At 39.4% G+C, this 21,967-nt stretch overlaps 1 protein-coding gene across 4 annotated transcripts; it reads right to left on the bottom strand.

The window, feature by feature from the left end:
• Positions 1–247: 247 nt before the first annotated feature.
• ZNF330 (zinc finger protein 330) lies at positions 248–20,689 on the bottom strand. 4 transcript variants are annotated; one of them, XM_023557162.2, is made up of 11 exons: positions 20,516–20,689; positions 19,406–19,495; positions 18,847–18,978; positions 17,167–17,186; positions 16,991–17,061; positions 14,609–14,688; positions 12,069–12,195; positions 11,489–11,593; positions 7,552–7,598; positions 6,406–6,523; positions 248–5,163 (listed from the first exon to the last, which is right to left on the bottom strand). In XM_023557162.2, the coding sequence occupies exons 3-11, from the start codon at positions 18,964–18,966 to the stop codon at positions 4,889–4,891; spliced, it is 963 nt and encodes a 320-aa protein (XP_023412930.1). In that variant the 5' UTR covers positions 18,967–18,978; positions 19,406–19,495; positions 20,516–20,689; the 3' UTR covers positions 248–4,888. The 4 variants fall into 4 exon arrangements, with proteins under 4 accessions (XP_023412930.1, XP_010595528.1, XP_003417554.1 ...); XM_010597226.3 differs by having other exon boundaries at positions 20,525–20,689; XM_003417506.4 differs by lacking the exon at positions 19,406–19,495 and having other exon boundaries at positions 250–5,163; positions 20,516–20,688.
• Between the last annotated feature and the right edge of the window lie 1,278 nt (positions 20,690–21,967).

Below are 21,967 nucleotides of genomic sequence, written 5' to 3'. Positions count from 1 at the left end.
ATGTTGCAGGCTCCTGACTAGATAGCCAGGCCATTAGCCACTGTCCATAAATCTATGTATATATTCTAACTGCAGGCCACAAGAAGTGAATGACCAAGCGCACTCTCCTAAGCTCTGCCAAATGGGAGGACGTTTCCTCACCCCTGTCTTTCAAGGGCACCCAAGTGAGACTGTATTGCAGCTGCCATACAATATGGGGCTTGTAACTACATACAGAGCCAACTCACTCATAAATCAAGCTCCCCCTTTAGCAGGTCATATGAGATTTCCCCATTCAATCATAGAGCAGAGCAGAGGGGCATCAGGGCCACAGTAGCAGAAGTCATGGGGATGTGGGCTACCTGTTTGTACAGCTTGCTTATGCCCTTTGGTCCTGCCCATGCTTAATCCTTGATGTACTACTTCCATATTATGATTTTTTTTTTTCCCCTGGGCCTTCCTGAGATTATGACCTGGCGGGTCTGACAGAGTCCAGCTTAGGATGGGCAATTCTGGCTGCGTGGTCACTTGGGCTTCTACAATCCAGCAGCATGCCAGCAATTGTTTTTCAAAAGGTATATATATGTCTCTAATGCAGATGGCCTGGTCTTCCTCTAGAGCCCCAGAGGCTGCATTGTAATTCTCCCACTGTGACTTGCCACAGACTCCACAGAGCATCTTTTCTTATCACTGATGCCTCCTATACTACAGCATCTACCCTCTGGCCCAAGGAGCAGGGCTGCTTCCACTGCAGCCTGGACCTGTCACAGAATGCTTTCCTGCTGTGGGCACCACTAAAACCTGGCAGCCTTTGCCATCAACTGGTAAATGGGTCAGAGAACTATCCTTAGATATGGAGTATGCTGCCTCCAGAACCCAAGGAGGTTCACCAGGCATTGTGCTTCCTTCTTCATGGTAGGAGGTGTATGCAGTAGTTTGTCTTTTACCTTGAAGGTGATGCACCAACCTGTCTCTGGACAATGGGCCCCCAAATTTTATGGATGTGGCAGGCCCCTGAAAGTTCATAAGGTTTATCTCCTACACACTGTAACATGTATGTCTTACCAAGGCTTCAGCATTCTAGACACTTCTTGCTCATCCAGCTTCATGAACATAATTTCATTAATGTAATAGATTTATGTTATTTAGGATTACGTGGAAGAGTTAACAAAGCCCTGGGGCAAAGCAATGAATGTATATTGTCCAGTCCATGTAAATGCAAACTATTTCTTATGCCCTTTTCTGAATGGAATAGAAAAGAATGTATTTGCATAATCAAAGGCTACATTCTATGTACTTTAAAACACACACACACGAAATACAAAAAACCCAATTCACTTGCCTTCGAGTGGATTCCACTTGACCCTAATTTGGTTAGAAGCTGAACGCTTAACCACTGCACCACCAGGGCTTCTACGTACATAAGCCAATATTTATCTGCTTTCACAAAAATACTGTATCTAGCATAGCAGTTGAAATCGGCGCTACTACTTGGTTGAGCTCATAGTTACCTATAGTGATTTTCCAGGACCCATCCTGTTTCTGCAGAGGCCAGACTAGTGAATTAACACAGGTGCGATGGGGCCACCATTTCTGCATCCTTTAGATCCCTAATGGAGGCACTAATTTCTACCATCGCTCCAGGCTATAATATTGCTTTTCATTTACTATCCTGACTGGGATAAAGGAGGGGTGAGTGGGGCAGGCAGTTTCGGAGGCTTTCACTTGGCTTCCTAAGATAGTTCTCATTATCTTGCAATCCAAGGATCCAGTGTGGGAGTTGCACCAACTGCCAAGTATGTACTTCATATATACAGGTAGTCCCTGACTTATGACGGGATTCCATTCCATCAACTCCATCATAAGCTGGTTCTGACATATAAGACTTTGGCAGACTTTTTTTTTAGTTTTCATTATTATTGCCTTTTATTATCAGTATCTTTATAAATCCCATCTTTGAACATCTGCAAATAAACATCTGAAAACAGCAAATGATGCACTGCAACACTGTATGTAGTATATATCACTGATGATACGGTTTGTCACAACTCCTAAGTCAGGGACTACCTGTATATATAGTCAATGCTTATGTATACACACACACACACACACACTTGGGGACCTGGGATATGGCCAACACGTTGGTCCACAGACCCAGTGAAACCACTGTGATCAGAAACTTGGCCAGCGTGCCCAACTCCTCCTTCACTCTGACAGGGAGCCACGATACTTCTAGTCTCTGGGTATCAGTGTCTACTCAGACTCTGCCCAACAGCCCTTAAAATACATTGAATTTCCTCTTTTCCCAGAGTAGAATTACCCAAGTGGCTGTAGGTCCCTTTGGGGAAGAACTAGGGGAATGAATAGCTGGTAATGTATAGATGCCATTATGTTGCAGTCTTTCTTCCTGGGACCCAGCCACCATCTTCAGTCAGTGGGTTTCAAATCTGAAAAGTGACTTGGGTCCAAGAACTTAGCAAGAGATGGGGACTTTTTATTGGGGTGGCCACCATCAGCCTTCATGTTATTCATCCTTGATTTTAGCTAACAGCATATGTTGAGTAGTGCTCTTGTTGGGTGCCATTTTGCCCCTAAGAGTGCTGTGTTCCATTAATGCCCATTAACTCTCTGCAGGTCAGGGCTCTTTGGCCATCAATTTCACTGTAACAGTCATTAGGATGGCTGTGGCTGCCAGTCTTTTGGCTACTACTATTTCATCACTTGGCTACTATTGTTTCAGGGTCTTATCACCCCCTCTGCTATCAGCAAGCTGAGGTGCTTAATAGCTTAATAGTTTCATTGTACTACCAGCACTGGCCTACAGAGGGCCTCTGCTAAACTTTTTAGTGATTTCCTGCTCTGGTCATCAGCTCCTGTCTTTATGACCTTGTTAAACAGTGTGCCCTGCTGTAGAACATAATCATCTAATGGATCTTCCAGCTAGGTCTCTCCACTCCAGCACACCCACTTCCCTCAATGTTTAAGCCCTTCCTCCACTATCTGCCGCAATTCTGCCAGTTCAGCTTTGCTCAGGATGAGCCATTGCTTTTTCCATGCTTCTAGAAACTATCCTGATAGTCATTTCATACCATCTCCTAAGATCCCTGCCGGGGTGTTAAATCCTGTAACTTGAGATAGCTCTTACGCGGCAATCCCAGGATCCAGAATGGGGACTGACATCAAATTCTCCCCTAATTTTATGTTCTGGCCCTCTTGATCAATCACCCTCAGGTTCCAGTCCCAAGCACAGTCCTTGAGCTTCTGCCAGTACATGGTGGCTAATTCTTGCAGCTTCTTTGAGATACGGTCTGTTCCTTCCCTCTTTCGGCCCAGCACCACTTCATCTGAGTTTTGCTCAACCGTAATTATAACTGCATAACCTTAATTTTAGGTGTAGTGGCCAGGATGGGGTCAGGTCCTGAGGAGGGCTCATGTTGCCTGGGGGAAAGGGACAAAGAGGCCTCTACATTGTCTTCCAGCTATAGGAGGTAGAGTGGGGAATGACTACCCTGAATAGGACACGATGGGCTATGACTGCAGGGTCAGAAAGTTCAGGAGTCTGAGCAATGAAGAACTTCTGGGCCATCACTCAGATACCTATCTCCATCTACTTGTCAGGGTCTCATGTTTTTCCAAGTAGTGCCCTGACCTTGGGATAGCAGTCCACCTTGGCTGGCAACTGTCTGGTTTATCCATTCAGACTATTAAGTCTTGGGCTTGGTCCTCAGTTTTCTGGGCCCTCCTGCTGCAACAGATGAAAGCTTTTTTGTACACAACAAGCTGCTCTCTGGCTTTCACACCTGGCTTTCCATTGCCTGTTACGGCCCTCAGCTGTTCATTATCTTTCTGTAGAACAAGAGTGGTTTGGCAATAGCCATCCAACCCAGTATCCACAAAGCTACAATTTTCTCCATACATCTCAAATGCAATCCAGCCTGCTAATGCATTCCCTTTTACCATTCCAGCATCCCAATTCACTGCCAATGCAAGTATTAACAGCTGGACCTTGTGCCAGGGACTGTCTGTTCTTCCCCTAACATCAAGAATGGTGTCTGCACAGCACACCATGTGCCTACCACACCATCAATCTTGGCTACCGCTTTGGTATATTAGGCAAAAAAAAGTAGTTGATACAAACATAACTGAATGCTTTCCAAAATAAGTTTTAAAAATTATTTTTAGAACAAGAGATTAAACATCAAAAATACGTAAGTGAAATACTAGATTTATTCAATGAAAAATGAAATTTCCTGGGTAAAGCATCTGTGTAATAATACTATTCGTGAAGTTGTGTCACTGAAAAATGGCTGAGTAGTCACTTTTGTCTATACATTTAGGCATTAATAATAGGTACTGTTCTGGACATATACTGTGAATAAAGAGGAAAGTCAATCACTAAAACATACATATCACGACTACCTAAGATAACATGAATATTTAATGAAAATTTGGAATATAACAACATATGACTTAGTCTACGGACATAAAAGGAAGAAGGCAATAATTCATTTTACCCATTACATTTTACAAAACCAGACAGAGTGAACTGATGAGCAGTTTTTTAATAAAAACCACAATTTCAAATATATTACCATCCTATTCCTTTATCCTGTATATGTATCTAATTGGCAAAACCTACTAGATCACTGAAATCAATACTAATCCAATTCATGATGCTTCAATTGCTTAGATCAATAAAAACCTTCCATTTGAAACTCCTTTTTCCTCATGATAGAAGCCTGATTATGAGTTGCTATAAAAATGCCATGCCCCACTCCTCGCCCCACGAAGCATGACTAGTCTTTTGCACAAGGTTAAGTGACAGTACTTTGGAACGTCCCCACATGAGGCATCAAGCACACACACCTCTGCTCATCTGACACCAGCCACCAACGGGCAAACAGCTCTCCTAGTTCTCCTGTTCCTCGTAGTGAGCATAGCCACTGGCATAGGTTCTTCCTATATTCAGATTAGTAAACAAATCTGATGACTCAGTATCTGAATCCTTTCCACCTTCATCTTCTTCCTCCTCATCATCTTCTGCTTCATACTCATCTTCCTCCTCATCCTGGTAGCTGGTATCACCACACTTGTCAGATGAAAGGTTCTTCCAATAGGCATCGTACCCAGAAGCTTCATCACCCTCTTCACCTCCAGTCTGCCTGCCAAATTTCAGGGAGCGTGCTACAAAAGACAGATAGATAGGAATTTGGCACTTTCTGCATTCCATTTCTCTATATTCTCATTTTCTTCTATCATATATAAAATTACACATACTTCATTGACTGTTTCTTACTCCCAAATGAAAACATAGGCCCTATTTTCCTAATTTCCTCATTTAACATTTAATTAAAAAGAAAGGAGATTTTAGAAACAACATTCTGCTCTATCCTTCTAGTCAGAGTCCATACACATGCCATAACAAACAATAAAGATTACGGTGTCCTTTTAAAGATTACAGTGTCATTTCATTACATCTAGAAAAAGCTGAAAAACAAAATTACAACAACAGCACTCTCCAAAGATAAGTTAAATAAGGCATGTTAACAAATAAAATGTCTTTTGTTTAGTCCATTAAAAGTGTATTTTGCAATCACATAAATCACAGAACACAGTTGCTTTCATGTCACATTTCTCCCAGGACAGATATTTAAATAATTCAGGTGCTCTGGAACACAGGCTTCTCGTTCCGCCTGCCTTACTAGGAACAAGAAGCTCAGTGCAGAAGACCAGCAAAAGCAGCAGATGCTCCCCATCGTAAAACTGCGTCTTGATTAAACTATGTACTGTCAGGGCCACTGAGAATTCTGGTTCTATTCTGAGATCTTCACTCAAGAGTCAAATCTCTCTTTAACAAAAGTGCGAGCTATGTTACTACATGCATGTTTGTAGTAGTCTTATTCCTTCAGAAAGAAAAATCACATAAAAAGCATAAAACAATTTCCTACAGTAGTGATATTACATAATAAGCAGAACTGTTCAGCTACTACGCATTTAAGAATAGCATCGGAATACACCCTAACTTCGAAGTGCTGAATAGTACCAACACTCGAATATTAAGGGTATTAGCTACTCAATTATTTAATGTGGAAAAACCCAAAAAAAAACTCGTTGCTGTAGAGTCGATTCTCACTCATGGAAGCATTGGCAAAAACAGGAAAATCACATTTTTTTGTCTTATATTTCAGTATTCACTATGTCATTAACCGAGGAAAAGCCAAATTATCAAACCAAACGTTTTAAGTATATTTCTTAAGTCAAATTGAGAAACTTTACCCACATATTTTCCAAGACTATAAAATTCCATTGGCTCGAGAGAACATAATTATTCTTCCAAATAGGAAGAGGAGGCAAAAAGGAAAACAGAAAAACAAAACTAAGTATGAAAGCAAAATCCCTGCACTGGTATTTTAAGAAGACACTTACTTGACATGCTAAGATCTTTAGTCTCCTGAGTTTCGTGTCCACATTTAGGGCAGGGAGGCTGTTTTCCTTTTTCCTGCTTAAATACCTTGCTCCTTGTATGCTCATCACAGAAACAAGCCTATAAAGGAGAAGTAAAAATATGTAAATAAAAAGCTAAATATTTAAAAACACATCATTCAGTATTTCAAGGAAATTCGAAAAATATAGTTAGGGCAGAGAGATTAAGTTTTGTTGGGACTAACTCTTGATTCCATACTCCTGATTTCAATTTCTTAAGGGAAATGGTCTTTCCCAGGTTCATTAGCTAACAAAAGGCAGCGACTTGCTGTAAACAGGGTATATTATGGATTGAATTGTGACCCCCACAAGATATAAGTTAAAATCCTAACCCCTATACCTGTAAATGTGACCCCATTTGGAAATAAGGGTTTTTGGTTAATAGGATCATATGTGAGTAGGGTGGGTCCCAATCCTAACCCCTTCTGATGGTGTTCTGTAAGAAAGGGCAACAGACAAGGATGGACACACAGGGAGAACAGACCACGTGGGAACTGTCTACAAGAAACACTAAGGAACTCCCAGAGCTACCAACAGGGAGGGATCTTCCCCTACTACCAATGCCCTGATTTGGATTTCTAGCCTTCAAAATTGTGAGACAATAAATTCCCCCTCTTTGAGCCTTGTGGTTTTTTTTTTTTTTTTCCCCACAGCAATGTTTCTGAGAGGGAGTGACTTGGCAGCATCTGCTTCGAGATTTTGACAAGCAGAAATGAAGAAGCTAAATTCTAAAAAAAAAACAGAACACTATGGAAATCTTCACTTAAGCCAAACTCTTCTGAGTAGGTGCATTTTGACATTAATTAAAATATACTCCCATCATTTTGAACAGAGCGTTCTCCACACATGTAACAAACGCTGAACCAGGATTCAGCAGTCATGTGTGCTCACGTCAATTCTACTAGAAAATAACTGTATTACCTTTGGAAAGTCACTTAAGTGTTTTCAACCTCAATTTCACAGGCTCTAAAATAAAAGAATTAAACTAGATAATTTTAAAGATCCCTTGCAAGCTTCATTATAGCTATAAATAATCCAAGGAGTGGCAGAGAAGGACAGGGATTAAAAGGAAAAAACACACAAGCATACCTTACAACGGAGACAAGAATGCTGGCCAAGCCGATTGCACGAAACACCTATGGGAGAAAGTACATAATACCCACATTCAAACTTGGAATGAAAACACCATTTTCCATAGATTTATACCTGACAATGTCTCAGACCAATTAACATTTTCTGTTCAATAATACAACCTAAAGGATACATAAAAATGAGATGGAATTCCCAGCCAGAAAAAAGGGTGTCAACAACTGCACCACCCAGCATTCTTTCACTATCACAGCTCTAATTAATCTCAAGTTTCCTGCCATGTCTCCAGATCTCGGAAATGGCAAACATTATTATTAGAAAGTTGAAATGGCAAAATGTTTTTTCCATAGAGCTAACTGAAGCCCTTCTCATCATCATACAATAGTTGAAATTTTAAACGGATTGTCTTGTCCCCATACATTTTCTCCCAGGGGCACAGGCTACCATCACTTGCTGCACGACTTCTGATAAAGAAAGGCAAGAAGAGTTGACGATGAAGAGAAAGAAATGTTCAAGCGGCCAGGAAAACAGTACGAAAAAAAAATCTCAAAATATTTTATCCCTATTTTAGTTAGTAAGCCACATTAATGCTGGTCATTTAGAGCTGATGAATACCAAACTTAAATGCAAATATATTAGAGAAGTATATGCAAAAATATGGAGAAAAATAAAAGAAACTAAAGAAAAGGAAAGAGAAACAAATAGAAAACTCTAATCTGAATTTAAATCACTGCCTTTCGATTCATTTCGAGGTCTTGAAAAAATAAAAAGGAAAACAAATAAAAGGAGTTCTATCCTTATAATTGGAAACCCTGGTGGTGTAGTGGTTAAGTGCTACGGCTGCTACCCAAGAGGTCAGCAGTTCGAATCCACCAGGCACTCCTTGGAAACTCTATGGGGCAGTTCTACTCTGCCCTGTAGGGTCGCTATGAGTCGGAATCGACTCGACAGCTGTGGGTTTTTGGTATCCTTATAATTGGAAACCCTGGTGGCGTAGTGGTTAAGTGCTATGGCTGCTAACCAAAAGGTCTGCAGTTCGAATCCGCCAGGTGCTCCTTGGAAACTCTATGGGGCAGTTCTACTCTGTCCTATAGGGTCGCTATGAGTTGGAATCAACTCGACGGCAGTGGGTTTGGGTATCCTTATAATTACAACGTTTGACCAGATGTGTCTAGTTTGGCAATTCTTTTCCTCAAGCTTGAATGATTCATGGAGAGCCCTTTCAATCCGAAGAGGCAAGTTTTTTTTTTTTTTAACTTGAAGGTGACATTCTCAATGATGTGAATAATTACTGCTTCTCCTCAACAGTTCTGGTTTCTCCCACATTAACGACAATAATTCAGTGGGATTTGTATTATCTGTCCTCCGTACAATAATAAAAGTTAAAAATCAAGTACTTGCTACACCTTAAAAAAAAAAAAAAAAAAATACACCTTAGGCATGCATAAATATACCAAATGACTCTGACTCCAATAATAACTACGTTATTTTGGCCTGTGGGAGAAAAATCTGAAATCTCAATCATTTGTACTTGAAGACACGCTCAGAGTTTTTAGGCCCACCCTTCATTCATCCTCAAAAGAAAGGATTTGTTTAGCCAAACTTCTCAAAATCTTTTAAATACACAGCCAGACACATATTAAAGTACAAAGTTCCAATCCAATTTCCCACTGTTTACCAGACACTTCTAATGTAGAATTATCATTCTAATACAGAATGATACACAGTCTGTATCAATGACACGCCAATAAGAGACAATCCCAAGAACTCTGTTGTTGCCTATCCACCCTCACCTTTACTTCTGAGGACTCCACGTTTAGGATGCAACGTGGTACCGTCAGTCTTCTTCCCAATTACCACAATCCCACATATATGTGCACCCCACTTTATGCCCCACTTTTTAATTTCCAAAAGTTAAAATCTTCAATTAGGCTTGTATAAAGAATGGATTTCTCCTACACTGTGAAAACAGTATGACTTTCCTAGTTTTAGACAGTGCTTTTGCTTTGTTTTTTATAATCTATTTTTATCTCTTTAGGGTATTTTAAAAGAAAGCAGTTTGGGAGGCATCAAAGCCTGCTGACAACAAGTCATTATAAATTAGAAGTCCCCAGGCCGTTTTAATCATTTAAAAAGACAAATGTGGAATACTAATGTGGGTGTTTTGGGTTTTATCCCCCAGCACCCCAGCACTCCCAGTAACTATGCAGGTAAACACGTATTTTAAAGAACTTCTAAATCTCCCAATCCCTAGTTGTAAGGTCAAGTCCATAAAATATATAAATTGATTATATAACATATAACCAATTCAGGGACGGACACGCTCTCTAACTGCAGGGCTTAGGTGTATTATTAGAGCAATATTTCAGAGAAAACATTTCAAGCATCCAATATAATTGGTCAAAGAAGAATGCCCAAGAAAAGATAAAGCAATAAAAAAAAAAAGTAAAGAATGAGGATGCATTACAGCAAGGACCCTGTGAATCTGCAATGAGAATGACTTCAACGACAACACGGTGGTAACAGATTCATCTTAAAATATTGTAATTATTGAGTTTTTGTATTTTCCCTGTGCCTGTCACTGAATCACAAAAAGCTCTTAATGGAATTATAGCCTTATCACTCACAGTTGCCCGTTAGGTTCAAATGCTACAAAACATGCAGGATCCTATGCCCTAATTTCATTTTTATATTATATATTCTATAGAATTCTATGAAATGCTATAAAGTTTGAGAGTCTCCTATAATCTTTGAGAATTTCTACACAAATATTATGAGAATTATATACACTTATCTTACAAGACTGATGACTTAGTCAACTGAAACTTACAAATGAGTATAAAGATTAGCAGCACTTCATACAAGAACCAAATGAAACAAAACGACTATATGGGGAATTTGTCTTTTTCCTATAATGGTATCCACTATTTAATGAAGGTCTTCTAAGTGTCAGGAGCAGGAGCCTCTGTGGCACAGTGGTTAAGCACTCTGGCCACTAACCCAATGAAAGGTTGGCAGTTGAACCCACCAGCCACTCTCAGGAAAAAGATGTGGCAGTCTGCTCCCATAAAGATTTACAGTCTTGGAAACCCTATGGGGCAACTCTACTCAGTCCTATTGGAATCCACTCTGAGGCAATGGGTTTGGTTTGGTTTTGGTTTAAGTGCCAGGTACCACACTAGGCGCTTTACATATGTTATCATTTAAATCAACCTATTAGGTAAGAAATTAGCATCTTATAAATAAGCACACTGAGGTTTAGAAAAAGTCAGTAATTTGCCCAGGATCCATACAGCTAATAAGCAGAATTCAAGTAATGACGGACTCTAAAACTTGATCTTCTGAGAATCATACAGTAGAAACAAAATGCTATCTATTCACAAAGATGGTAACACTGGCCCAGTCAGTACCACTGGTTTGCAACTGGGAGAACTTAACTGTAGCAGTTAAATCCTAGATGCCTAGCACTACCACAGAGTTAAATGCAGAACTTCCAGGAGTGAGATCTGCACACCTGTATTTTTTAAAAAACTTCCACAGGTATATTTCTGAAGCACAGTCCTGTTCAAGAATCACTGGAACCAACTTGGGGCAAAATCATTAGCTAGAGGCATTTGGCAACATGTATGTGGTGGGGAGGGGAGGGAGGAAGGGCTTAGTTATTACAGAAACTGGGAGGTAAAAATGACACTTAGTACTCAGGGTCAGGAATGCTACAAGTCCTGCAATGCCTGCTCCATTCCACAAAACAAAGAGCTGACCCAGCCAGAAGGCCACTGGCACCCCTGTTGAGAAACAGCAGACTGTGTGTTCTAAACTTTTCTAGAGGGGAAGATAGATATTGATTTAGATTCTATTTCCACAGACGCTGCATGAAAAACTAGGTACCTTTCTCATGAAGTTTGATACGTTTACTCTTAAGAATCTAAAAACTTACACTTAAATGTTTCTGCCTCTAAAACCTGGCAGCTGGCTTGATGCTCAAACTGATCATCTTCACAGAGAAAGTTATGGCAAAAAGAACAGCTGAATATTCTGCCGCCTGTTGGATTAAAAAAAGAAAAACACAAATGTCAACATGATGAACTTTCATTTTTAAAAAACTCCTATCTGTAAAACTGCTCGGAAAAGATGGGAAATCCAGAGGTACACCAAAATGGCACAGTGGTTTTTGTTCTGGTAAAAGCTAAAATGAACACTGCCAGGGTATTTGAAATTGAACCGTTAAAAATGTGAATTCTATCTCCTGGCTACTTAGATGCTCAAAGAGAATTCTTGCTCCCATACAACTTCCTTCCCTACCTGCTAAGGTTAGCAATACTAACAATGATTATTATTGCTGGTAGAAATCCTTTTCCAAATAAACTGATAACCAAAAAAAGATACCAGAAGTTAGGATTAACAGTAAACATAATCTTGAAAAAAATCTTAAAAATAGCATTTATAACATTTAAAAATCAACCTTCATTTGTAACAAGTAGAGTGGTTGAGTTCACTGCTTACATCTAATCACTCACCATGGTCCCAGACACCCCGTTCACACTCAACACACTCAGCATCAGTCAGAGGGCAAGCACAGGCATGTGTGCTCAGACACTTCCTTCCATGGCAAACCCAAGCTTCACAAAAGTCACATATTGCACCCTGTAAGCCAAGAACAACAACAAAAAAAAATTAACCTTTGGCCGGCTAAAACCATCATTTAACCAATGATGGCCATCAAAATTTTATACATTTAGCAGTTTATCCTCAGTGGTAGTAGGTAACTTCGTTAAAGATTTTACTGTGCACTTTAAAACAAAATTAAAGACAGTTCTCTGAAAAATACTTCATCAGCAGCTATCAACAAATACAGGAACCTTAGCTATAAACCAAAAGAAAGAGAAGCTAACAGCAAATGAGAAATTACCCTAATGTTAATTATTAAAGTAAGTCAAGGAGCTAGAAGTATTGCCCTCAAAATGAATTCTGAATCAAATGAACTTTGGGGCCTACAGTTTAAACATTCTTGTTCACAGCACTTCCTACCGTCACTATGAATCCTAATTGACTCAACCCAGTGGGTTTGGTTTTTGAGTTTTATAATACCTTTTTCAAATACCAACATTTTTGACAGGAAATTTCCTTCTTACCTGTGTCATTTATAAAATAATCACACACCTTTCCTACAATAATTGAGAAAAATTACTAACCTTCTGCCAGCTTTTTCTTTCTCTCCCCCTTTTAAGACAACTTATGCTTTAAATCATTATTGTATTTCTTCGTGGAAAAAATTAAAATACATGAACTAAACTATAGGTTAAGACTCTCCGATTCTCTATCAAGAATAGACAGTAAAAACCATACCTTTCAATAACACAATGACACCTACAGAATATTAAGAGCTAGAATGGAGTTCCTTATGGGAGTGGGACTATATGGTCTTTCCTTTACAAATAAGGCTCCAGACTAAGCTGGAGATTTAAGTCCAGATCTTCTGAATCTCAAATCAGTATTCTACCCAAGGCACTGTAACAAAAGTAGGAAAGAGCAAGAAGAAAGAATTTCTTTTTTTTTTTTTTTTTTGACTTGTAAAAATGGACTATCAGTATAAAATCTCAAATATATCTCTTAACTCAGTCAGGGCCTAGCAAGAAGAGATGGCATACAAAGCTGGGTGATCAAGGAGAGCTTAGGGAAACTTTACAAAGCAAGAGAGCAGGGTTTAGGAAAAACATCAGAGGACAATGCAGTCAGCATTCCTAGGTCTGAGGGAGAAGGGGAGGGGAGGAGTGGCTAGCACAGCTCTCAGGGAGAGGACTCCTGACAGGGCTTGTGGCCTTCAGAGGAGGGATACCACCAAACCAGGACAACCCTGCAGGGAGTAAGCTGGGGGAATAACAACCAGATCTTACTTTCTTCCCATCTTCAGGTATCCTCCTGGTGCCTTCCATTGGCCAGACCCAATCAGAAGGCCATAGGGTGAGAAGGTCATTGATCTAGTCTATATAAGTCAAGCTGCCAGGCAAGGCAGAGCAGAAAAGGGTGGAAAGAAAGGAAATCTAGAGTGGCAAATAGAAGACATCCAGATCACTTTTCTAGGGTTTACAGTTAATGATCTATGATCCTGCCAATATGTTTTCTCTACGGAAGAAGAGATCACTCACATTGAAATAACTCAGTGAATTAAAAAAAAAAAAGAAAGAAAGAAAACTGATAAATGTTAGACATAAGTAAGCTACGAGGAAGACTGTAAGGGTATGTGAATAAAGATAGCATTGGCAAGCCTATATTTAAAATAATGGAAGAAGAATCTGAAAGATGATTATAAATAATTCTGGCTCCTCGCATCTATAAAATATATCACGTAGAGGTCTGCCTCATTACAAAGAATTATACATCTTGGGAAGTTGCCATAAATAAAATATTATCCTTGACATAAAAACAGTATTGCTTTACTCGTATACTCAAATTTGGAACCGGGGCATAAAGTCACACAGAGGAATACAATGAAAGTTATTAAATCATATTTAAAAGGAAAACATCATATGGCCCAATTGTTTTTATTATCTAAAACACTGAGTCTCCTTACAAAATTCCCCATGTAATGAAGAGATTACACGTAACCGTGTTAAGTACATACTCCTAAAATGCAAAGCTTTAAAAAAAACTTAATACTAAGGTTCTTTTGGAACTACTTTGCATACTCAACCAAAGGCTTAAGCCTTGGTAAAACAGGGCTTTCAGTATAGTAGATGCCAAACAATGATGTTTTTTGAAGTTTCATTAACATACGTAAGGAAGGTACTCTGAGCAGAAAAAAATTTTTCATTGAGATCAACATTAAAATAAGCTTCCATTCCTTGTACATTTGCCAATAAGGAAGGTGGAAGCAGCCAGAAACAAGGGAGTAATAAAGGCAGGCCATGCAAAGAGCATGCCAGATAATGCAGATAGCCTCAGGATGACTGAAACAAGGAGGAAGGACTGCTATTTAGAAAAACATCACCATTGGTCAGAACCATTTTTCTTATCCTTGGAAACCTACTAGTCCAAGAGATAATGACAAGAAGCTTACCACCATCGCAAGGCCAGTACTGTAAACACCAGCGTGCTTTATAACACAGTCTGAAGACTTCATCATACACTTTGTTTTCCCTTTGAATGAAAAATCTTTGCATTAGTCTTGCAAACTAGTGCAGACAAGTATTCACTAACTCCTCTTAATATCTAGGCCAAGACAAATTATCATTGGAAATAATATTAAAATAAATACAATGAAATTAGCAAGAGTTGTTGTTTCCATAAATACAAAAAGAAAAAGGATATAACTGAGATCTGATTACATGAGTCAGATCTTTTGAGATTATAAAATCATTAAGAAATCTAATAAAATGTATTATACAATAATTTATATGTGAATTCATGTTGTACTAAAATTAGAAATTGGAAGGTTATGCTTTATAATCCAAAGATCATTTATAGCAGCTAAAAATCTTGCGAATTTTCAGATGAACTAAAACACATTTTTAAAAAGCCAGGCTTAAAAGCAAATTTTACATTTTATAATTTACAACAAAGAGTTTGGTTTTAAGCTATTCTTCACTTCTTTTCACAGAACCTATCTCAAACCAAATGCAATCAAATGATTATGCACCTTATCCGGATCCTTTAAGTTTACGCATACATAAAAATTTATATACACAACCCCCGGGCAAACATTCTTCCAACAGAATTTTGAGATAGTGTCCAAAAAAAAAAAAAAATTTTTTTTTTTTTTTTTGAACTCAAAAAACAGGAATGTTGCAATAGTCAGAGCTAAAAATCAAAATACATCCAGAAAAGCCCTGAACTAACTGCAAATTACCCACCCAAGGCACTGGCAAAAATTTCACTTATTAAATACTGTGTAGGGATCAACCAATCTGAGACTCCACAAAGTGGAATAAGAATGAAGCAGAAGATTCTCAATTTTCTATTATCTTCACTACCTAATGAACAAAGCTGGGTAATAGGAAATGAGAAAAAAAAGAAACAGGAAATGAGAGGCAGCAGCCACACAACTGTTTCATGCCTAACATTAGGTACGAAAATCACCAAGGGAAAAATGTATTTATATATACCAAAAAAAACCCAAACCCATTGCCAACAAGTCAATTCCAACTCATAGCAATCCTACAGGATGGAGGAGAACTGCCTCCTAGGGCTTCCAAGTAGCGGCTGGTGGATTCGAACTGCCAACCTTTTGGTTAGCAGCCATGCTTTAACCACTGTGCCACCAGGGCGCCATTTATGTATACGAGCCCATGATCCAAACCCAGGGACACTAAAAATATGTGACAGCCCTAACAAGAACTTCTCTCTTACTATTCCCTATAGTCCATTTTCTCACTCTAGACTCATTTACCTTTCATAAAATAAAAATATAAAAACTAGCAGATGAGTATTCCATCCAGTCCAGCTCTCTCATATTAATTATAGAACTGAAAGGTTTCTTTCAAAACTAGAACCACACTACAAATGTTCAGGGATGTAGCCCTAAACATTCCTAACTTTCTGTAATGTTACCATAGACAAAGGGGTTTAAATGAGCATATCCCAAACTGTGTGCCACCTGAAATTATTAGCCCATAAATAAAGGGGACGTTTGATCAGATAAAAGTGTGAGTGAATCTGGAGTGAATAAAGTTAATCAGGCTTATTTACTGCAGGACTTCAAAACCATTAACATGCAAATATGTAATACAAATCTTCCAGATACAGATTAGGGGCTGACGCACGTAGCATTTCTCAAATTAATATAACTCTATTAATGCCTCAGGTGTTCCGTGGAAGGCTATTTGGAAAATACTAACCTTTCTGCTCTATGAACTTCCTTTTAGTTTTAGTCTGAATAATCACTTTGGGATAACTAGGTACATGGCTTAGGAACTCTATTTCAATCACCTGGGGATACATCTTAGGAAACTCAAAGATGATATGCTAAGCACCAGAGAGAAAAACTGATCATAACTACTAGCACGAGGTAAATGTGGAATCAGATTATTCTCAATGGACTAAGAGACTGCAGGCCACATCAGCAGGAATCAAAATTTAGAAAGTAAATAAATGGATATTGACCAGACTAAGCTGATATAACCAAAACTTCAGGAATAATCACTAAATGTTATTAGTCTGAAATGTGATCTTCTAATGTTTAATACAACTTGTTGGTAACCTATACCTAAACTGTACCTTAACTGGTTTCCAGAATTATATCAAAGAGGCAAAACCAAGACTTTAATAGTTTTTTGGTAGGTCAAATAATATTTAATACTATTTTATTAACAGTAAAGGCATAACATTATTGTAAGCAATAAGGATAACCTACAGGTTCCAAATGATTAACTTCCAAACAAATGTATGATAAAAGGCAGGTGTCCTTTCTGTAATGTTACCATAGACAAAGGGGTTTACTTACCACACTGTGCACAAATCGGTAACTTCTGAACAGAACTACAAAAATAGCAAAATGCTCTATTCTTCTGCCTCCTTGACATGTAAAATAAAAATAAAATACAGTCAGTATTAGATAAAAAGTCAGGAGGCCTGCTGTATTATCACATGTAGATAGAAAAAAAGAAAAAATTAATTTACCTCTGACACTTGTCACATTCCTGTAAAATGCAAAGGCATAACATTAATTTTTCTACTGGCTGAAGATTGAGAATTTACTTGCATTATTAAAAAATATGCTGTTTTTTTTTATGGTAAAATGTGACACTCCAACAAAGCCTCCAATTCTACCCATGTACACAAGCACCAGCATGCACTTAAGTCACTACTGGATGACCATTTCTCAAATACGTCTTGTACTTTCTCTTGTCCATGCCTTTACTAATTCTAATGCATTTTCCAAAAAGGTCCCTCCTCACAATCTCTACCTATTGGAAGTTCTGGTAATGATCCCACTGCCTCTGTGAACTGCACTCCCCATAAACACTCAATAAATTCAACTTTACCAGCCCTTAGAGCTAAAAAATACACTGTACCTTTAACACTTACCAAAGTCTAGCTCTCATCATATGTATTTATGTATGCAGCCTCATTTATTGCTTTGTCTGCCCAGCGCCCCTCTTCTTTGAAAATGGCCCTGATGCACAGAAAGCAGTCCCCACTGCCACCCACTGCCTTGTCTGTGCTGTGTAACCCTACATCTCCCTACTACACCTCACCCCTTGAAAATGTCATAGGCACCTGTCCAAGCCCAAACTATCAGAGTTCTTCCCCTCTCTGAGGACAATAGTGTACAATGGGAAACATGCAGCTACCAGTGGCTATGAACCAAACAAATGGAGAAAGACAAGCTGAAAACCAACCAGTAAGAAACAAAAGCAAGAAATAGAACTACAAGTCGTCCCTGAGTCCAAGCTACATCCTTGCCCTTCCCAATTGCACAAGTTATTCCATTATCCATTTACTATCTCTGTTTTTTCCCTAAGGTTATTTGAGTTGGATTTCTGTCACTTAGAAACAAACCAGTCCTGATTAATACACAACACAACTGAGCTGTGAGCTCACAGAGGGCAGGGACTGTGTCTTCATCTATGTATCCCCCACAGTGCCTGGGACACTACCTGGCACACACTAGGTACACAATAAACATTTGCTGAATTAAGTCATATTAAGCATTTCACCTTTGTTCAATGGAACAAATAACAGAAATAAAAAATAGTGGGAACAAAAAGTAGAAGAGTGGAAATAGGGGGACATGGGTTAACTCAAAGAAACAGTCAAGAAAGCAAAGAGATATGATGACGATAATATTTGCTTTTTTACAACCCTGACCATTCACAGGAACCCTGAAATTATCAGGACTAACCCATTCGGCACAGGGAGGGAAGGTGGTAGAACAGGAAGCCAAAAGAAACGTCAAGAAATGTGTAAAGTTCAGAAACAGAAATCAAATGAGTTGTGCATAGCTAAGAGAAAATGATGGAAAGGCTCCGACTAACAGCACAAATCGCGAGTTAAGGCAAACAAGATGAGAGAAGCTGGAAAACGCTGCCCATTTTCTGGTTACATATCTTGTCCAATATCTATCACCAAGAGTATCCGAGATAATATGCTAGATTTTATAAATAATACAAAATCTCACAAAAATCACTGTTGCTAAGTATTAGTGAAAACAACTGGCCTGCCTCTAAAACAGATTTCATGTTCCATAGTAAAACATATGCAGTAACACTGTATTTGTTGATATTTTATTCAGGTGTTTATGATATAACTACTATATAGGTTTTCAACTATCAGCTGGTATCAAGTAAAAGCTATTACCATTGAAGCATTACATGGGTGTTTGGCTAAATCTATGGTGCTCCTTGATGCTCTTAGTTGTTTTTCACGTTCCCGACGATTCTCAGCCTTCTTCCTCGCGCCAGTCTTTTTTTTAGGCATTTTGCTGTCTTCCTACACAAAAGAACAGAGAAAATATAATTGCCTAGTTACATTTACTATTTTAAATGAACTAAGAAATAATAAAACAAAGGGTTCTTATTCTTATTAAATTTTAAACTCAACCCTGTCAATTTGACAGTTAAGCACATCTTTCAAACCTCCATGAAGCATAAAGCACACTTATCCCTAATGAAGTAGAAGACTTTTACAACAAGGCACTTATTGAAACTACCAAATAATTCTAAAAGATGTACAAACACCAAAAACATTTATCTTAAAAGCCAAAAGAGTTGTTTTGGGTGTTTTTTTCCCCCAACTAAGAAAAAGAGTCTCTCTAAATATTAAGGATTCTTTAAAAATTACTCTGCACCAAGTTAAAGAAAAATCTTTATTAGGCATATATCATTAAAGAGAAACAAACGAAAAGTGCACTACTCACCCAGTTTACATCACTTTTTTGTGCTATTCAGATGACAGGTAGGCTGCCAAGACTTGAAGTATAACAAGTCTAATTTTTCCTATGTAATATCTAAATAAAACATTTAATTAAAAAAAAAAAAAAACCATTGCCGTGGAGTTGATCTCGACTCATCAAACCAAAAATCAAACCCAGTGCCCTCGAGTCGATTCCGACTCATAGCAACCCCATAACAGGACAGAGTAGAACTGCCCCATAGGGTTTCCAAGGCTGCAATCTTTATGGAAGCAGACTGCCACATCTTTCTCCCGCTGAGCGATTGGTGGGTTCGAACACCTTAATCACTGCCACCACCAGAGCTTCTCAGGCCCTACCCAAGATCTACAAATTCTAAATCTCCAAGACGGGCTCAAGCTTTACCGGTGACTATGCACAACTTCCCTGAAGATACAGAAAATACTTGTTTAAAGAAATCGAACCGCGTCCATGATATGATGGTGAGAGTCTCAAGAAAGCCAACTTTGAAGAAATCTGGATTTCTTACTGAGAATGGCATATTACATCAAAATCATGCATCAATTTGTACCTAAAAAAATACTCAGATCACTAAATTGACAGCTTTCCTACTTTCCCGGTTCCAACTCTTAGGTAACGCTGTCCAATCAAAAATCATGTGGTAGGCAGGCTGGGGGCTGCTCAAAAATATGGAGAGAACAGGCCAGGAGGACATTTGGTAGGTGATTACTTAAAGTAACGTCCAGGCCCACTAGGTACCTAAAATGGCAAAATCTACAAGGTGATAAAACTGTGTACTGCTCTGGCCAAAAGAACTCTGAAAATCAGTGATGAATTTTAGACACCAGAGGTGAGCCTCAATTTATTTTCTCCAGTTAGCTGTGAATCCCTTTCTCAGCCTTATGGGGTTTAAGTCCTTCTCCAGTAAAGCTCTGATAACCTCTGGATATGGCCCGTGTCACCAAATAAGGAAACGGATACACGGTCACTGCGGCTTTAGAGGCAAAGCCTGGAGTTGGGGGACCCAGCGAGGTAAAGGGAGAGGCAGAGGAGACACGGTGCAGGCGCCACGCTGCTCGGGGAACCGGCACCCGTCACCGCCCGCGGGGCACCCACCTCGCTCACCCTCGCGGGGAGGCCGGGATCACTCCAGGCGCCGAGGGGCAGGGAATGGCGTGGGATCGGCCCGTGGCAGCAGGAAATCCAAACAGTGATCCAGGACTCTGGGGAAGAAGCCACTAAAACCCTACGACAGCGAACACAACCGACAGCGGAACCGGATGTCCTTTTGCGTCAGCTACGTCCTTACAGTGGCACGTCGACAGGAAAGGAACCGCCCACCTGTGTTCGCCCCGCCCCGGTCCCGCCCACCCCTGCGGGAGGCGGGCCTCCCAGTCCTGGGCACAGGAGCTGCAAGAAGATGCCAGAGACAAGAGGGAAAATGGGGAACCAAAGGGAGAAAGAAGACAGGAAGGTCCCTTAATTATGTTTTCAGAAAAAGGAGAAATCTAGGAGGAAAAGAAAAACACAAAATAGGAGATGGCCTCACAAACTTAGACCTGGATCAGCTGTCTGCAATAGTTGTTTACATTGTTGCCTAATTCTTTTGTAAACTTTTCAGCTACGAGCATCTTCCTTGCCTCACACCCCACCTTTTCTGGGTTGCTGCACAAGCTGTGCCTTCAGGTGCCTGGTAAAGTTCTGTACTGCCCTCTCCTGTGCCCTCCAGAATTCCATTCCATTGTGAACAAATTCCCCCAGGTTCAGAATCTCTACTGTGTATTCCATCTGTCCTTAATGGAAATCGGAGTACCTTCAGGTCTTGTTTTAAACTTCTCTTAAGTAAAGGTTGCTTGTTTTCCCACACTTTCTTTATCTCGAGAGGTTACGGGGTGGAGTCAGTCCCCTTATTCTTCAGTGCTGCATCCAGATAATTACTCCTTTGTATCTGGCCGTGCCAACTATTATCCTTCATTGTTGCTATTTTATAGCCATGCTTATTAATGCAAAACTTTGGAACCTGACTTCCAACTTCTGCCATCATCTTGAGTCAAATTAACATCCCAGTGAAAGACCCATCCTCTCGGGTCCTTGATTTCTTCATCTCCAGCAGCTATCCCCCTCTACTCCACCACAGACATCCACTGTCATGAACACACCCCCAGCCTTGTCATCAAATGGAACTGCCCTACCACTGAAATCCAAAATTCAAACATCTAACCACCCAACGTGCTATCTTGCCAACTCTCTCACTCAATTTTTCCTCCTATTGGGGACTTCAAATCTCTTGACTCCTTTATTTTCTATCGATCAACTCCTTTCATCTCTCCTTTTTTACCCCAGTTTATAAAACACAGTTCATCACTTCAACCACAATTTGCCATGTGCTCTTTCTGATCAAACCAACTTGAAAATTTCTGATTCTTTTAATTATGCAGCTTACCTTTTCCTTCCTACACTGGACTTCGGAATGTTGTTAAGGAAAAATCAAAAAACCACACAATCGTGATTCCACTCTAAATCCATAGTCAGCAGCCTCAACAAGGCTCTCAAAATTGTGCTTCAATC

This window comes from Loxodonta africana, chromosome 13 (assembly GCF_030014295.1).
Source record: "Loxodonta africana isolate mLoxAfr1 chromosome 13, mLoxAfr1.hap2, whole genome shotgun sequence".
Taxonomy (NCBI): Eukaryota; Metazoa; Chordata; class Mammalia; order Proboscidea; family Elephantidae; genus Loxodonta; species Loxodonta africana.
The sequence above is the reverse complement of the archived record's forward strand: the minus strand, read 5'-3'. Positions and strand labels throughout refer to the sequence as shown.